The 19,090-nt window shown below is 39.5% G+C and overlaps 1 protein-coding gene across 1 annotated transcript; it reads right to left on the bottom strand.

Annotated features, from left to right (window-relative positions):
* Nucleotides 1-7,545: 7,545 nt before the first annotated feature.
* On the bottom strand, nt 7,546-11,613 carry LOC139714219 (uncharacterized). Its single transcript, XM_071625933.1, has 2 exons — nt 11,453-11,613; nt 7,546-9,374 (listed from the first exon to the last, which is right to left on the bottom strand). The coding sequence occupies exon 2, from the start codon at nt 9,337-9,339 to the stop codon at nt 7,546-7,548; it is 1,794 nt and encodes a 597-aa protein (XP_071482034.1). The 5' UTR covers nt 9,340-9,374; nt 11,453-11,613.
* Between the last annotated feature and the right edge of the window lie 7,477 nt (nt 11,614-19,090).

Below are 19,090 nucleotides of genomic sequence, written 5' to 3'. Positions count from 1 at the left end.
AGTTATTTGGGATCCTGTTCCCATCAATAACCATTCCATCCAATGGAACGAGCGCAGTATTCTTGCCAGAGAAGGTCATCGCCCATCACGATTATGAATAAGGAAGGTAATTCACATCAAGAAAACAGCTAACACAACGAACAGAGACTCGGGCCAATAATAATTCTTTTACATAATGATCCCATAAGTGACTCTCTCACGTCCAGCGTCATACCGCCATCTACGACGCAGTGTGGAGAAGTCACCAGTCGGAGGTTCATTCATTCATTCATTCATGTTTTGTTTTGTTTTCATTTCCAATCAATACACATAGGTAATACACTCCAAATGATTTCATATCTTGGAACATAATAATACATATTGGTTCTTAAAGGACTTGATGGAAATGAAAATTGAGGGGCTGCTTAAAAGCGAACTTGTATTGTGCAGTCCCCTCACTTACGTTACATTACGGTACTACAATACATTTATACATGGCTTACAATATTACGATACATGTACCGTATACAAGCCTATCATTGAAAGTATACAGTTTTCATTTAATCGAATAGGATGGTAACTTGAAAATGTTATCTAATTTCAAAGGTTCAAATGTTACGTAAAATACAACCAAAACTGTCTCTAATTTTCTCTTAAATACAGCAAGGCGAGGTGCATCTTTTAAATCATCACTATTGGTTCCGAAAGCTCGGTTCTGTACAAAAAGTATTCTGGGCGAAGATGATGTAGAGCAAAAGTCAATGAAATTCATCGGATTTTATGGTCCGATACATTATGGAAATTTACATGTCTGCAAAACACATCACTTAATACTTCGCAACTTTTCATGCCATTTTTTTCTAAAATTAAACATCAGTGTCCTAATTGATATGGATTTAACTCTTTAACATATAGATTTTTACTAGTCAAAAGCAATTCGTCTCTGTGGTCACATGAACCTTGTAAGTCACTTTTTTTTTTTTGCATTTCCATTAAGTAATCAAGGAAAATTATGTACATTGCATTGGCGTAACATATTTGTAATAATGATAAAAAAGAAATGAACAAAATACATGTGATTACGAGTAACATCAAGGCATTTTTTTAAAGGTATATATGTACAATACAAGGATTGGTATACGTGATACAATATACAGTAGAGGGTCCTACTAGAGAGCAAAACATGTACGGTTCGGGACCCTTAGAAAATTCATAAGAGAACGAACAATGACTAAATGAACTACAAACATATAGAAAACAAAATCAAGGAAACAAATGTCAACTGACATAAAATCAAATTAGGAAGAAAAGAAAAAGAAGAAAAAAGGGGAAAACAGAAAGAAGAACACGCGCCATCGTTGACATAAACAGACTGGATTTCATGATGTAAGATTAATGATAAGATAATTGATATTGAGAAGAATAGGGTACATGATGTTATATATGTATTCTATATATTCAGAGAGCGGACAAATAAAAAGGAGAGAATAGACACAGTGAAGCAGTACCTCCATTAGGGCGCCAATCAACAACCACGTGACAGGGAGGCGCCACGCTTCAGACTGCATACCCCTAACAAAAAGTCCTGTGGTACTCCCTGTAGTACTTGTCGGTGCCACACGCAAACAATGTTTCCACAGGAACTGTGTGGTACTGTTCCACAGGCTTGTAGGGTACTCCCTGTAGTACTTGTCGGTACCACACAATGTACCACACAAATATATGTTACCACAGGAACTGTGTGGTAGGCCTACTGTATTACAGGCTCATGTGGTACTCCCTGTGGTACTTGTCAGTACCACACATGTACAACACAAACATATGTCAGCACAGGCACTGATGTGTGATACAGGACAGTAGGCCTTTAACAGGACAGTACCACAGGACCTGTCCTGTGGTATTTTGGGACATTACCGCAGAAAAAGTACCACAGGACATTACCGCAGGACAGTACCACATGACAGTACCTATACCATAGGAACTGTCCTGTGGTATTTTGGGACATTACGACAGGACAGTTCCACAGGACAGTACGATTCCATGACACACAATCATCACCTGTATATTACACTTGGGTGTAACATATACCATACATATAGCTTTGTTTACACCGCACAACACAGTCATGGGCAATTCAATCCATGGTACAATCACAAAACTGTACATCACACGGAACTCACATTATTCCTACATAGAGGGTGAAGAGATAGTCACATGTGTACAACAATGAACTTTTAGAATATTGAATAAACGCTTTTAAAATCTTACCTCATCTAGAACTTTTTAAGATTATTTTTCTTCAAATCTGTATCCTACCATCAAACGTTTCACATGCAGGTGAAGGAATGAAAGACAAAATGAACAAAAACAAAAATAAAAAAAACACCCTGAATTAAGCACGGAGAAATGTAGTCCTTTTGGCAGACAAACATAATATCATTAAGTCAGCTCACCACACCATTTCAGTACAAAATTAGTCTCAATGTGGTATAAAAAAAGAAGATTTCATGACATGCGACATTAGGGGTGACTCATTCAGTGTGAATGAACAACAGCACAGGTATAATAATTAAATGAAATTCATCTTAGCAAGCGATATAATGATTCACAAAGATCTTGGCTTGATCCGATTTCACTTGCAAAAATTTTCAGTTTGTCACCTTATTCACTTCTCCATTGATAGCGCTGTAATTCACTTTACAGAGCAATACGAACATCGACTCCACTGCCATTAGGGTTCTGTACTAACCCACATTGCAGCTATCAGGTTTTCGATTGTGTTCACATTGCATTTACAGACCACATCTTCACAGCATTACAGGTGCGTTCATATCATGGTACTTAATTATGTACGTGCGTTATGTTACGCTCTCAGTTGCGTCATCCACAAAGTCACAAATCATGCGTCAAAATCTCTCACTCCCAGTATGATAACCGCTGTGTGTATGTGTGGAACGTTCGTGGATGCGGGATTTCAAAGCTGAGCCCTTTTCCAACTCCAAAGTGTCGCGATAAACACGCGTTCAGGGGTTACTAGCGTCCATAGGCTCTTCCAGTAGCGAGGGGCGGGTCAACACAGTCGCTCTGCTGTGAATTCGATTGCCTGGGAGTAAACTCGACCTCGGCGCCAACTACAAATATCATTCAAATACAACATGTACCAAGAGACAACCTATACTAGTTTAAAAAAAAAAGAAAAATGTTGCTGCAACTTGACCAACTTGAAATCATTACATCAGAGTGAAAATATGGGACTTGCGTCCCTGTCCCAGTTTACGTAAATTTATGTGTTCACACGATGAAATAATGTTGCAGTAAACGTAAATACAACAACACATACATCTATTATGTTATCAAAATTTACCGTCCATTATCAAAAGCTGTACACAACCACAATATGCATTATCACTTGTCTACTGAGACTCTCCATTGAGAGCCGCAACGACCTCATTTGCAGTCCACATAGATTTGTATCTTCAAACGGAACGACAAATTGTGAGAACCAGAACTAAACTTACCGGTGACCAGTGTAAAATAGGCTTAAATGTCACTTCGTCCTGTCTACTGCACAACAAATCCCAGAGGCTATGCAGAGGTGTGGCTCCTGGCCGTCAACGAAAATGTGCTTTAAAACATCATCTATATAAATGGCGTCTGGGTGTGGCGGGTGTCTTTCCTGCCACCGAGCTAGCATATGTGTGCTATCGACGAGGTCTAAATGATATCTGCCGCGAGAGAACTAAAACTCTACAGTATATTACACACTCTGCTAAGACACTCCTTTGAAGGCATCTTAGGCATTAAAAACAAAGAAGACTTGAAACAACATCTACAGGACACTCCCGGACTGGAACTTTTTTTCTGTGTGTCCCTACTCATACCTAATTATTGACATACAACGTAGTTAAAGTCTCAGTCATCGATGGTACAGTACACATAACATTGTCATCTGGGGTGGTATTCTGAGGTCGTAATTAAGTCTGTAATTAACTTCGTGATTAAGTCGTGAAGTTAATTACCCCTTAATCATGGGCAAAATCGGTATTCTGAGGACGTAATTAAGGTATGATTAAGTCCCCTGTAATTATCTTAGGTCCCTCCCATCTAATTGTTATTCCATCCAATCAGACGCGTTGTTAGAAGCCAAAATGATGATTACACGCGCAAATATGCCCTCAATGCGCGCTCCTCCACGCCCCCTGTAATTACAACCCAAGAGCTCCGTGCGCACACTCCGGTATTTGATTACAACCCCTCACCTACGCACGCGAAGATCTCAACCTCTTTGCTCACATAAAACGACAAAATTCCTCGAAGATCGGCTATATTTCTTTTTTTCTCTGAATTCTACGGATACCACGATAACAACATTCAACCGCTCCTCGGTTACCGAAGACGGTAAGCATCGTTGTGGCAGAGAAAACACGATGTATTGCGTGATATCGGAGTAGTTAATGACACTCTTTGGTATCATTAAGTTTTCCATTAACTTTCATACTTAATTACACCCTCAGAATACCGATTCGTATACGTATTTCGTAATTAACTCTGTGATTAAGTCCTCTCAGAGGTGCACGCGCATTGATACGCGCAAACGCGTAAGTCCTTCCCGCCAAAACGCTTGTTGCTATGGTAGTTAATATACCCCCTACTTAATCATGCTCTCAGAATACCAATTCGGTAATTAAGTGCTAATCAGACACTTAATTAGCTCTCAGAATACGGCCCCTGGTTTACACCTTGGGTGGTATTCTGAAAATCTTCCTAAGTTTCTTCCTAAGTTTCTTCCTAAGTCAGAAACTTAGGAAGTGCCTAGGAAAGACAGAATTGGTATTCTGAAATTTCTTCCTAGGCACTTCTTAATGCAAATTAGGCCATCCTTATTCCCGCCCACGTCCTTTCCTAAGCCAATACGAAATGCCGTATCATAAGGAACTAACCGATGTCTGCCAATGACAATCGCATATTACTATGACGTAGGTCAAAATACGAGTGCGCGGCATGTCCCCTTTCTCACGCTCATTTCGCGCATCAAAGTACATGTGCGCGCAATGACTGACAAGCGCGCCTATCACGATGCTTGCAGTTTGCTATTCTTAACAACGTACTTAGGACAGGGGTGGAGCTTTCCTAAATATTTTCCTAAAATTCTTTCCTAAGTGCATTCTAGAATACCAACTTCTTCCTAAGTCAGAAATTTGCATATTCCCTCCCCCTTCCTAAGTTTCTTCCTAAGTCTACTTAGGAAGAAACTTAGGAAGATTTTCAGAATACCACTTAGGAAAAAATCCTGACTTAGGAAGAAATATCTTCCTAGGAAGGATTTCAGAATACCACCCCAGGTCTCTCTTTCACTTTCTCTCTCGATGTCTCACTCTCTCTCCCTCTCTCTGCACATAAACATGATGATTGTCTAAAATAATGACCGATCTAACAACATTAACGTAAGATACATGAATTGGATATGAAATGCATTTTTCAATGTGCAGTAACAAATACAATTTTGTAATCAAATATTGATGAGTATTTCCCAAAGCAATTATATACCATAGTTCAGATATAATGGAAATATAAGACTGTAAAATTAATTAAGTAAAGCATGGATGGTGGAGAAATACTTATCAACTTAATTTCTAACATGATAACCATAGTAGTAAAACTGTAGTGATGATAACAATATGAATGAGTAGAAAGTAACGAAATGCGTCCGACAAACAAGTGTGAGTAAATCTTGTGACAAGGGATCAGAGGAGACTCTGTGACGTTGTTCAGGATCTGCTACCAGTAACGATGTCTCTTCAGTAACTTTCTTTCGTTTTGTTAACCCTTTTAGTGACAATGAGTCAACTGTGCACAAATTTTGCACACAAACATATGAACAGGTAAGTTTAAGTGAGGGAATAGAAAGATCGGTTTGTTGAAAAGAGATCGTGGTGCTTTTCTCATTTTCATGAGGAGCCAGCATTGTGACCATATTCTTAATATCAAAGGGCAATTCCAGACCAGCTTGTTTGGAAGTTTACTTTGAAAAGAAAGAGTAACATTTGTTTAGTATAATAATGAAAATTTGATCAAAATCGGACTTAAATGAGAAAAGTCATGACATTTCGAAGTTTTGCAAATTTTCACCGACCAGTAATTGAAGAGGTGTTATGAATACGCAAGTATTATGTGCGTTGATGACGTCATCGCCTGACATCTTGCAATCATCATTTTTCTTTTTTTTAACGCAGTTGCGTCCCAGTCTCAAATCCTAATATATCTGTATGATCATTATTTTGAAGTTTTCCGCCAGGAGTAAGAATAAGTTTTACACTTTAAGAGCAGAAAAAAAAGAATTGATTCTCGTTAATAGGGTTTTAAACATCATCAAATTGTGAGGTGCTGACATCAGCTCATTCATTTGCGTATTCATATCAACTGTTCCAAAACCGTTTGGAAATTTGGCAAAAATAGCTTCATTTCACAATTTCGTGGCTTCCCCAATTTTCATCCGATTTTGATCAAATTTTCACTGCTGTGCGTATGAAATATCCCTCTTTCTTTTCAGGTAACCTTTAATTGGTTCGAAATTGGTTCAGGCTGGTAGGACTTATTTCGCCCTTTGTCAGGTTTGATCTCAACACAATGCTGTTCATTCTTCTCGAGGTGAGAACAATAATGTCATGTTTAGTTCTGGTGGGAAACTACATCCGCGCGGCAGGTGAATCAATCGGACCTTGAATTATCACGACATGTGAACGGAAATTAATTCTACGATGGAATGCAGTATTCACGTGATAGTTTGATAAACACCAGATCCCCAGATGTGACCTGAATGCATGTAGGCCCACAAATACCTAAAGCAGAAAAGCCATCTGGTGACAGAAGGACTATACTCAGATAAAGCCCAGAAGCTTCATTTGTGAAATTAGAAACCTCCACTTAAACCTCAGTCCCGAGAAAAAGTTTTATTACACATTGAGAGTCAAAAGTTTCGCAGGTGGTGAACATGACATAATTCGTATACGGCTACGTAACCGTGAAATTGGTTATACACTGTCTAGCAAAACAAACGGTAACGGATGTATACTACTGTTAAAATTTCGAATGCCGTTGTAGAAATAAAACAGAAAGAATGGTTAAGATTCTTTATCCATGTGTCTGAATATAAAAAGATTAACCAGATATAAGATGTTTTTTTATTGCCTTTGTCTATACATGCAGGTCAGACTGTCTGCTAACACCAGTCCTGTCTAACTACATGTACTCTCTCTACCCCATGTCAATGTCTGGATATGGAGTGTTGTGTTACATTACAGCTAATACAGGACACACGACAAGGCAATTGAGACGCATTCACATCAAAAGCTCAATAAAATCTATACAAATCATTTGAAGAATTCACAGATGTTTTAACCAGAGGACATTTCCGAACTTTTAGGATTAGGATTTAACGGTATTACATATCCTACGTGATATATAAAAGTCTTCAATTATTGTTTCAAGAAAGCAAAAACAAATTACTAACCACTCTAATTGAAATATCCTTAGAAATCGTTAACTTTGAGGATATCAGGCTAATGCTTATAATGTAAACTTTTTCTTATAGATCATGATGTTTCTTCCATCACACAAAATGAGTTTACCATCAGAGGTGAGGATGAGTCCTGATAACACAACATGGCAGAGTCCTTCATTTCTTGTATCCAATCCCTCACAGAGTGGCAGGGACAATTCTCTTATTCCCGCCTCGCCGTTGTAAGACATACGATCAATGGAACATACATTGCTCTCTGCATCGTAGCATACAACATACGGGTCATCGGTCAAAGGATCAATAGCCACATTCCAGATTGTATCACTATGTTTTATCCTCATCTGGTCTCCCTGACGATCGATTACGAACAATGTGGTGCCATCTAAGGAATATGTGAATACGATCAACCGACGAATAGCTACGATCTTCCCGCAGGTCATAACTCCACGCATCCTGATCATATTCTCAGACTTGCATGTGATGACACTTTCGATCTTTCCACTTTTCGAATCGATGACGAAGATAGACGGACCAGCCTCACAAGCAAGGAGCTTACCATTCACATCGACGGCAACTTCTACCCTGGCGTAGTCTGTCTGCCTGTCTCTTGGTATGTCCAGGTGTCTGAGGAGTTGCCACTGTCTGTCGTACAGTGAGATGCACTTGGTCAAGACTGGTCCCGAACAGCCTCGCCGCCCCTTGCCACAAACTATCGTGTTGTCATCCAGTAGTGTACATGAAGCAATACATGTTTCACTGTCGTTCTGTATCACTTTCTCCGTCTTTTTGGATCGGATATTTGTCACATATGTTTGCACCTTGAATGAAGACCAGTCTGAAATGACCACCTCTTCTTCGTTGATACACCCCGCTATCATTGGGAAGTCTACTTCCTCTGGAATTTCAATTGAGTCGCTGATTTTCCACTTCCCACCACACCAATCGACTCTCCCCTTGTAACCCTTGCCTTCCTCACTTTTCACAAATCGGACAGTTTTCACTTTGCTTGAGATGCCTTCAGGGTTCTCCTTATCCTTCCTCTCATCAGCTGACCCAACGGCCAGGTTCAGTGACCTTACGAGATCTTTCCCTCCCTCGATCAGTCGTCTGTTACTGAGGAGAAGGGTTTCAATGTCACTCAAAACTTTTCTCATGGCGAACTGACTCTCCGTAATTTCATGGTGACAATGTTCGAATTTTCTCGTACACTCATTACATATATCTGTCAGTGAGATCAATAATTCTTCTTGTACTTTGGCTATTTTCTCTCTTTTTGCTCTTACTTTATTACGGCTCTGTAGCAATCTCTCTTCTTTTTTCTCATTGATTTTAGAAATTTCTTCTTCTGCTTCCTGTTTTATTACGTCTTCCTCTCGCCGCAAGGTGGCGTCCTCGCGACGCAGCTTCTCTTCAAAGAACAATCCTATTTCTCTTTCCACCGACTTCAAGTGATTGGTCGCATCAAATTCTTGTTGCTTGGTATGCTCTTCCAGGTTTCCCAGTTCAGCCGTCTTTTTTGTTGCCATGACAACCAGGTCTCTCAGAGCAGTCTTTCTCACAGTGACAATGTCATCCAAGTCGTGTAGAACACATGGCTGTCCATGTCGGACGATTGCACAGGACTGGCAGATTCCCAGATCGTGCGAATCGCAATAGAATTTGATGGCTTTTGCGTGTTTTTCACAAAACCATTTCTTGTCTTCCTTTCCAGTCTTGATTGCGAAGTCTTTCTTTTCTACGCATCCATCACATAGCATTTGTTTTTCTTTTACGTTGTACATCGCTCCAGATTTTTTTCCACAGTCGACGCATTTCTTGTCCTCCTTGAAGTTTGCTGCCATGGTAACGTTGAAGTGATTCCTGTCATTTGTCGACACTAAAGGAAAAACCACAAAAATCACAGCGTTTCACAAAATACAATCGAAAAATTGCCAATTGGGGGTTACAAAATGTGAAAGACAAATAAATCTATCTATGATGAACTGTAGCATAGTAGTGTGATGGTCATGAAATACGGGAATTACAAGGGACACCCCTCGTAAACAAAAGACAAACAACAAACAAAAACAGATCGAGAGTCATTAGATCGGACCGTATGATGAAGACAGGAAAAGACTCATAGAACGAAGATCTTTGTGTTTTTAACCACCAGTTCTATCATTTGCCACGAACATATTAATCATTATTTCATCTACTCTCAGTGATCCTCGCACAAATCTTTACTTGATTTTCTTCTTTGGCTAGAAATGAAATAATACACTCAGCCAAAAAGACAAGAAAAAGTAAACACTTTTCCATGCAGTTCATATTTTCATAGATTTTGATAAAAGATCATGGTGTTATACAATATTTAAGGCTATTTAATTAGTAATCAACCTGTTAGATTTAAAGCATGAATGAACACATTTGTTTTTGTCCTCCAAGGCACAAAAGTAAAAATTGCATAAATTGACACAATATTGACATTAATATCTGTCAACTCAACGCTTAAATGACATTGAGAGTGAACCGCAAAGGTGATAGAATTAACAGAATTTCTTTATTTCATATTTTTTATCTAAGGAAATTAAGAACTCATGAAACCAAATTAAGGACCGAGTATTATTTGATATGTTCTTAATTTGGAATAACAGTTCAAATTTATATCTCGTTTGTTACCGTTGCTTCTTCTAGTTTGTCATTTGAATATACATTTAACAGACAATTCTTCACTTTCTTATTTCTTTTTTTGCCTTTTTTTTCATTTTTAGAGGATTACAGAGGCATTATAGAGATAATAGGTTGGTTTTTGCACATTAGTTTGCATTTCTTTTTGGGTTGAATATGTCTTTTTGTTTCATTATCATAATGTCATGAAAGAGCAAATATGCTTGAATAACAACTTGAATATTTTTGCAATTTTTACTGTTGTGACTTGGAAGAGAAAAACGAATGTGTTCACTCATGAGTAATTTTTCCTCTTTTATTGACCTTCTATAGGTTGTTAGCCAATTAGATACCTTTCACATGGTACACAAAACATTAATATAAACCAAACAGTTCATGAGAGAGATGAACTTGAAAAAGTGTTACTTTCTTGTCTGCTTAGAGTATAAATGTGTCCTTCGCATTACATTATTGACAGGGGAAATGGGTGGTATACTCGTTAATCAAATAAAATCACAATTCATAATATTATCAGCGTTGTATGAGTAGAAAGTGTTGACATCATACAAGTTCATTTTCATTATATGGACGAACCCGCCCTCATAGCAGGGGTCAGGCTGAGGCGCATTTTTTTTTTTTTTGTAATGACGATGGCCCTGGTAACCCTAAGGGGTTAAACCTTTCGAGCTAAACAATAAGTGGGGTTTATGACTTGCAGCTAGCCCCTATGTAGTGCATTGTGGCCTTTGAAACTGTAAAGACCCTCTGTGTAACCTCTCTGGGATTCCCCGCCTTGCCGGACAACAATCCACGAATGGGTACATCACTATGAGTAGCTAAATATCTCAAAAAACAACCAAACTGGAAATATTCCGTCTTTAGGATTATGTACATTGCTCTATTATTATGTCAATAAAATATGTTTACTATTTGTTTCAGCCTGGCCTTTGCAGAATTTCAGACACTCGTGTAGAAGAATCACACACGGTGGCCAGGTTCGGTGCACCTTGTACAGTACATTGTACATAGAATGGATGTGTGTACTACAAGGAATTACGATACGTTCGCACCATAGACATTGTACACTCTTTATTCTGTATACGATTATTACATTTATTGTACGATACGATCACTGTGTGAAGACACCTACTGAATATTACACAATTGACACGCAACAAGGCTAAGAGCTTGATCGCAGTGAGATGGATCTTTAAAGGAACTATACGATTCTGTTGTATTGACAGATGAAGTAAGGTAAATGAAGTTAGGCTATAAAGGGTATACAGGTGTATAAATACAGTGTATTACCTATAGTCTCAAAGACAACGTCTATTATACGTCCTCCGTCAGTCTGGTGTATACCCCTATCAACGTTGGCAGACTCAAAGGCGATGAAAGCTGCATGCGCACAACCATGGAATGATTGACACCTTGATAGTGAGTAAAAGCAGCGAACAGCAGCAACTATGTTGATGCTATCCACACATAGCTGTGATCAGTCGAAAAGAAACAGTCCTTCAGATGATTATGTTCAACTTGAACAGTTTGCTATTGGGAAAACGATGTTTGGCGGTTGTACACATTCATACCTAACGTCTATAAACCGGAATTACCAGACAAATTATTCATTGCTGAAATGTTCAAGTACAAAGTTCAGGCAACGGGCTTTTGAATGTGTTCATTGTACCGAGGAGTTCAACACTTCAGCGCTCATCTTAAAGCAAGCACAAATACGTATAGACTGACAATTAATTTCTCCAAACTATTATGTGAACACACTCACGCCCACACACATACATACTTACGCACACACACACACACACACTCACACCTGTATACATCGTATACAATACTCTCTGCATCCATACATTGTCTTTCCTCCCAAGAGGTAATGCCCCAGTCACACAGTGCTTTACGATGGATTACGTCCGCCGCGGATAGATACGAATGAGTGGACGCAGGGGGACGCAGCGTGGACGCAGGCATCCGCAGGGACGTATGTAGACGTAACTGTCCGTAACTCATCCGTAAAGAAACGCAAAATGACGTCGCCGAACCTGCGAAATTTTGAAATGTTCAAAATTTCGCAGAGGGACGCCACGGACGCAAACTTACGCAAGTAACCGTAACCAAACGTAACTATCCGTAACTGAACGTAACTACCCGTGGCTTGGACGCAGACCATCCGCAAAAAAATTACCTTCCGTCCGTTTGCGTTCGCTTACGTCCACCGTAAGTATCCGAAATTAACCGCAAGTTAACGTATCACAACAGTTTTGCGCGCCTACGGATATTTACGGACAGCTACGGATGTTGCGGACAATTACGTCCTTCCACGTTTTCCGTTTTCCACTCGCATGGGAACACAGAGACTCGTGGGAAGGCACACTACTCCTGTTGCCAAGCTGCAGCGCCTTTACCTGAAGGAATGCTACAACACAGTCGGAGCGGTGGAAAGGCAGAACTGCATGGTCAAATTATGAAATTTCTCCCACAATTAATGGTCATTTTAAAGGCAGCCGATCGCCATCCCTAATCATCCAGTTTTCCAATCCCTCCACTGGCTCCCCATCCATCAACGTATCACTTTTAAAATCCTCCTTATTGTTTACAAGATATGTAATAATCTTGCCCCATCTTATCTTAAAGATTTAATTTCCTTCCGCTCCTCCACTTCAACCCGTTCTCTTCGTTCTTCCTCCGCTCTCCAATTATCACGTGGTCCCCGCACCTGTACACGTTATGGTGATAGGGCCTTTTCAGTTATTTCCCCACTTCTTTGGAATGAACTCCCTTTTTATATTCGTAACGCTGAAAATGTTGATAGGTTTAAGTCATTGTTGAAAACTCATCTGTTTACACAACCTTAATTTTGCTGTTGTTGTTGTTGTTGTCGTTATCATAATATGTACATAATGCTGTATTTTGTTTTTACGTTATATATATTATTTTTCCCCGATTTGATGCGCTTAGAAACATCAGTATTAAGCGCTATATAAATGTTATTCATTATCATTATCATTATCATTATCATTATCATTATCATTATAATGGTACGTAAACTCCGAACGACCGAAGTTTGTGCATGCAATTGCGCAATGCTACCACTGAGACAAGTGTGTGTGTGTGTGTGTGTGTGCGTGTGTGTGTACGCATCATACACAAACATTGTCACCGCGAGCTACGGTGATTGGAGGAGAGACTGAGGCCAGAAGACGCTGCGGCGTGTGTGTGTGTGTGCGTGTACGCATCATACACAAATATTGTCACCGCGAGCTGCGGTGATTGGAGGAGAGAGGCCAGAAGACGCGTGGTTCTTTCGGCCTCTCTTCATGTGCATGCGCACTGAGAGTGTGCGTCCATTCGGAAGCTCTCGTGGCTCGCTTTGACAGCCATTTTGGGTTAGGAGATAAGCACAGGGAGCTCTCTTGTAGCCTACCGTACTTTCGCTGACTCATTGAGCCAGCGCTATTCTCATTCGGGGGTCACTACATTTGATACAGAATGGGGGAGGCAGCGTGTTGCGTTCGTCTCCGTGCCGCACAAACCACTCGCCACGACCGAGTGTCTTTAAGTGGCACCCATTAATATCATGTATACTCATGACATCGGTTGACTCTTGGTGCTGAACTTTTTTTTTTCTTGTACTCTTCGAATGTATATTTTTGAAAAAAGCAATATTTTGGGTAGGGGATGGGGAAAGCATTTTATTCACTTTTCCGGCCGGGGAAGGTGTGGGACAGGGGCAACTATATAAAATGAGAACGAATTTAGTATTTCTCTATAGTCTTACCCATGCACTTTACGCTCCATCGAATGTGTATTACATTTTCTTTTTTGATAATAATAATGATAATAATAATAATAATAATAATAATAATAATGATAAGGCCTTATTTACCCAGGGTAGCCAAGTCAAGATCGGCTCGGTTGACCCATTTAACCTATTTTCAGTCCTCACACAAAATCAGTGTGTGCGACTTTTTGTTCGTTTTGTGATGCACGGTCACATAATTATATTCTTTACATTTATGACGTTTATTCATATTTGAGTTGCACGAACAAAATTCAAACTTCAAGTTCAAAATTTCATATATCTTTTATTATTGTAAAGCAAATTTAAGGATTACGATTTTTTTCACAACTTGTACGTAATTCAATTTCAGTTTTCCCCAGTGTACAATGTAAGACAGTCCAAAATGTGATAACCTTGCTGTCATAATACACTGACTTAGCAGGAATCGTAAGAGAAAACGAAATTGTCCATAGTTATTAATAACAATCTGTAACTATCCGTAACTATCCGAAAATATCCGCAACTGTCCGCAAGTGTTCAGAACTATTATGTGCCAATTCGTAGGAATATCCGCAAGTGGACGCAAGTATTCGCATCTGGTCGTATCTGTCCGTATCGCCCGCATTTTTTGCCCGCACGTTTTGTACAAATTTCTGGTGACGGCAAAGGACCCGCGGGCGTCCGCGGAAAAAATGACTTTTTTGGACGTAACGCCGGACGCAGAGCATTATGTGACTGGGGCTTAAGTCTCTGTCACACATTCCCTTACGTTACGGGCACTTGCAAGTATCGGCAGGGTCGTAAGTAGACGTAACTGTCCGTAGCTGATATAGTGAAACGCAAAATTACGGTACCAAGCCTGCGAAATTTTGAAATATTATTTTCTTCAGCACGACGGATGCAAACTTACGCAAGTGATCTAAACTACACGTTAACTATCCGTAGCTTTGACGCATAAAATCCGGCAAAATATTTACCTCAGGGAAGAGATCCTTGGGTGTCCGCGGTGAAAAAAAAAAGAAAACGCAATGTCCGACGCAGAGCATTATATTGTCAATACATTGTTCTAAAATGACGCGTGAATAAGACTGCTCAAATATGAAATGATATCCCGCGACAGTGGACAGAAACATTATCTCTTCTCTCTTCATACATAAAAATATGATATTCAAGTAACATTCAAATCAATTCAATTCAAATGAAATTTTATTTCCAATAGCACTTTTCTGTTTATACAAGTTCAAGGGGGAAAAGTATAATCATTATAGGAATATGTTCTTCTTACACAATCACGTAAAATTATTTTGTATCTTGAGCAGTGTACCTTGTACCTTGACTGGCGGCTTCTTCAGATCGCGACGTAGATGGCGGTATGACGCTGGACGTGAGAGAGGGATGGGATCAAAATGTGAGAGGACATTATTGGCTCCAGTCTCTATTCATTGTGGTAGCGGTTCTCCTGATGGAAATTACCTCCCTTATCCATTCTGATGGGCGCTATCTTTTTTTTTTTTTTGCCAAGAATACGGCTCTCGTTCCCTTGGATGGAATGGTTACTGAGGTTCTAGGACTTCTCCCCCGGAGGACAACTCCCCCGGGGACTACTCCCACCTGACAACTCCCCCGGAGGACGTCTCCCCCGGAGGACTACTCCCCCGGAGGCGATTTTTTTTTTCCGTAACCCTAACGCGTCGAAATTGCCAATTGTGTCACTTGAGCAAAGACTATCGGTGAACAAGTTGGTTTTTGTACGCATGTGCGTGGACTTACCATGACTTGGGCAGTTTCGTAGCTCCATGGTAAGGCCAAGGAGGTACTAGGCGTTGAGTTTGTACTGTATATCTACAGTACCACTGGCATGGTCGTCTGCTAACTACAGAATCAAATTACAATGTGAGAATGGGACGCCGTCCTTCAAACAGAAACATAACAACGGGTTTATGGGTATATGGGTATGTGATGGGTGTGTTTGTGTGTTTGTGTGTGTGTGTGTGTGTGTGTGTGTGTGTGTGTGCGTGGTTTCCACTTCACATGTCATCGGCATCGCGTTCGCCTTTGCCTTAGCTTACGTGGTATTTCTGTGGTTTTGTTCGCCGTCTGCTGACACTTTTCCTGTATCTCGCAAGACTTGCGTTTCTAGGATGCATGCAAACTCGACGTTGTCATCAATATCTTGCAAAAAGTAAATTTGAAATCTAATTGAAGCTTGGAATAGATTAAAATCAATATCTTGCAAAAAGTAAATTGGAAATCTAATTGAAGCTTGGACTAAATTAAAATCAATATCTTGCAAAAAGTAAATTGGAAATCGTATTGAAGCTTGGAATAAATTATAATCAGAGTATCATATTTAGGCCAACAGCTGCAGCATTGCTATTGTTATCAACATTGATCATGTTTATTAAGCCCCACAAAATCAGATTCAAAGTGGGCATTGGGTCTTGGGTAGATGAACTACTGGGTTAATTTGGGTTTATCCTCCGACTTCACGATGATTCAGAAAGCCGTAGTATAGGCTCCTTTTTAGTTCAGGTTCATATATATCAAGATATATGATTACATTCTCAATAATATAACATCCAAGATGAAGATGGGGGAGGGAAGAGAAACTGTGGGGGGGGGGGGAGCTATAGTAATCATCGATTTTGATCGATAATCTCTCTATAAATAGTTTTATTTAATCAGCTTTAAAAGGGCATTTTGGATCGGCCAAAAATCAAAAGATGTGCTATTTCCAACAAATTCTATTCATTTTCCCAGTCCATACATGTACAAAATTGTTCTAGTATCACGGTTTGAATTGCTCTATCAATATTTTTTTTTTTTGATTTTCACTTTATCATTGCCAACCCTATAGTCCTTCTCATCACGTACCATCGTCACCTCTACCACCTTTGAAGGAAACCAAAACCCAAAAAGAAATGTGGATTGAGTGAAAGCAGCAACATTAGTAGAACACATCACTGAAAGTTTAAGGAAAAGCGGGCAATCAGTGCAAAAGTTATAAATTTTTAACGTTTTGATGTTGGAACCACTGGCTGCATGACATCAGGGGTGGGCAACAACATAAAGAAAATATAAAGAAAACAAACATGTTTTCACTTTTCTTGAGTAATGGAAGAGCATTTGATTAACCACTTTCAGAAAGTAGGGGGAATGATTACTACCCTCAACATAAATTATGTCAGTATCAATTAAGTGAGGGAATGTGTAATTTTATTGATTTTTTTTTTGGTGTGGAATTCTCTTCATATTTTCTTTACATTGTTGTCCACTAAAGACGTCATGGTCTCTAGTAGTCTCTTTATTAAGTGATTACAACACCAAAATATAAAAACGAATAACTTTTGATTGTCCGATTTTTCCTCAAACTTTCACTGATGTGTACTGCTAATGTTGCTGCGTTCACTCAATCCATATTGTTCTTTGGGTTTGGTTTCCTTTCCCAGGTCAAAAAACCAGTAGAAACCAGTAGAAACTAGTCAGCATTTTTAACTGGTCGTTACTGGTTTTAACTGGTCTTAACTGGTTTCAACTGGTTCCAGTTGAAACCAGCAAGGTAACTCTAACTTTCCAGTAACAAAATGAGCAATTCTAATTGAAACCAGTTGAAGACGTACTGGTACCAGTTGATACCAGTTTAAACATACTGGTACGAGTTTATACCAGTTGAAACCAGTAAAAGTCTACTGATGGCCAGTTGTAATACCAGTTCAAGCCTCACTGTACCAGTTGGTAACAGTTTCTGTCGGTTAAAGTTTTACTGCATGGTATACTAGTTGATACCAGGGGGGGGGGGGGGGGCGTTTCATCAACGAGTTCGTCGGAGGTTTTCACCGACAAATTTGCTATCAGCCAATCAGACGCAAGGATTTCAGTAGCTTTTAACAGTTGTCGGAAAAACGTTTCATGAAACACCCCCCAGTTCAAGTGTCATTTTGTACCAGTTGATACCAAATGAAGGCTACTGGTCTATTATAAGTTAATACGAGTTGAAGTTCCCAGTTGATACCAGTTCAAGTCTTAATGTGTACAACGGTACCACTTGATATATTAACCAATCATCACTATACCATCATTGCTTTTATCGGATTACCATGCACGACCATAAACATCATTACTATCATTTCATCTTATCATCATCACCACGATTATCACTCGTATTACCATCGTATACATATCACCACAAGCAATGAATCTTCCACCACAGTAGTTATAGTAGTCTAAATGGTGACGCCCTATGGGAAATCGCGTGTTGTAGGCGAATCGGGGGTGTTCACTTTCCATAGGCCCTGTGTTAAAGTTGGACTTAGAATTTCTCCATAGACGCTGTAGTTAAGAAATTGGTCGAAATTTTTTGGTGACGCCCTATGTTATAACGTGTGAAGTGATGTTGATATTTTGTCTAAGTCCGAGATATGTTGGAACTTAGAATTTTTTGGGTGATGTGTTGAGTGAATGGGTGAACATGTCTTGGTGACGGTTGTATACAATGTTATAACGTGTGATGTGGTTTGCGTGTGAAGATTGTACATGAATGTGTTAGTACCGGTTTTGGTGTTGCGTTGTGTGCGTGTGTGCGTGGTGTAATGGTCCTATGTTATAACGTGTGATGTGATGTTGATATTTTGTCTAAGTCCGAGATATGTTGGAACTTAGAATTTTTTTTGGGTGATGTGTTGAGTGAATGGGTGAAAATGTCTTGGTGACGGTTGTATATGTTATAACGTGTGATGTGCTTTGGATTCGGTTGGTGAGGACCGTGTGAAGATTGTACATGAATGTGTTAGTATTGGTCTGGCGTTGCGTTGTGTGCGTTGTGTGCGTGTGTGCGTGGAGTAATGTGTGGTTGATGTGTGATTGATGTGGGCATGTTTTTTCTTTGTGTGTGTGTGCGCGTGGTCGTGGGATACAAGGGGTTCTTTCATATTTCTTTGTTTTACTCTTTATTTTCTTCTTCGGAGAATGTGTTGCGCTGTGTGCGCGTGATCGTTGGATATAAGGGGCTTTTTCATATTTCTTTGTCTTCTTCTTCATTTTTTTCTTCATTTTTTTCTTAATGGTGGACATGCGTGGAATATACATCAAACATCGATGTAGGTAAAGAAGTTCGTTGGTATTTCTTTATTTTTTTTTCTGAATGGATGAGG

Source organism: Diadema antillarum, unplaced genomic scaffold (assembly GCF_040938485.1).
Source record: "Diadema antillarum isolate AM-2024a unplaced genomic scaffold, OU_Dant_1.0 seq00002195_RagTag, whole genome shotgun sequence".
Classification (NCBI taxonomy): domain Eukaryota; kingdom Metazoa; phylum Echinodermata; class Echinoidea; order Diadematoida; family Diadematidae; genus Diadema; species Diadema antillarum.
The sequence above is the reverse complement of the archived record's forward strand: the minus strand, read 5'-3'. Positions and strand labels throughout refer to the sequence as shown.

Bases quoted from the DNA above. Each gene is read 5' to 3' on its own strand.
- LOC139714219 (XM_071625933.1), bottom strand. From the start codon at position 9,339: ATGGCAGCAAACTTCAAGGAGGACAAGAAATGCGTCGACTGTGGAAAA.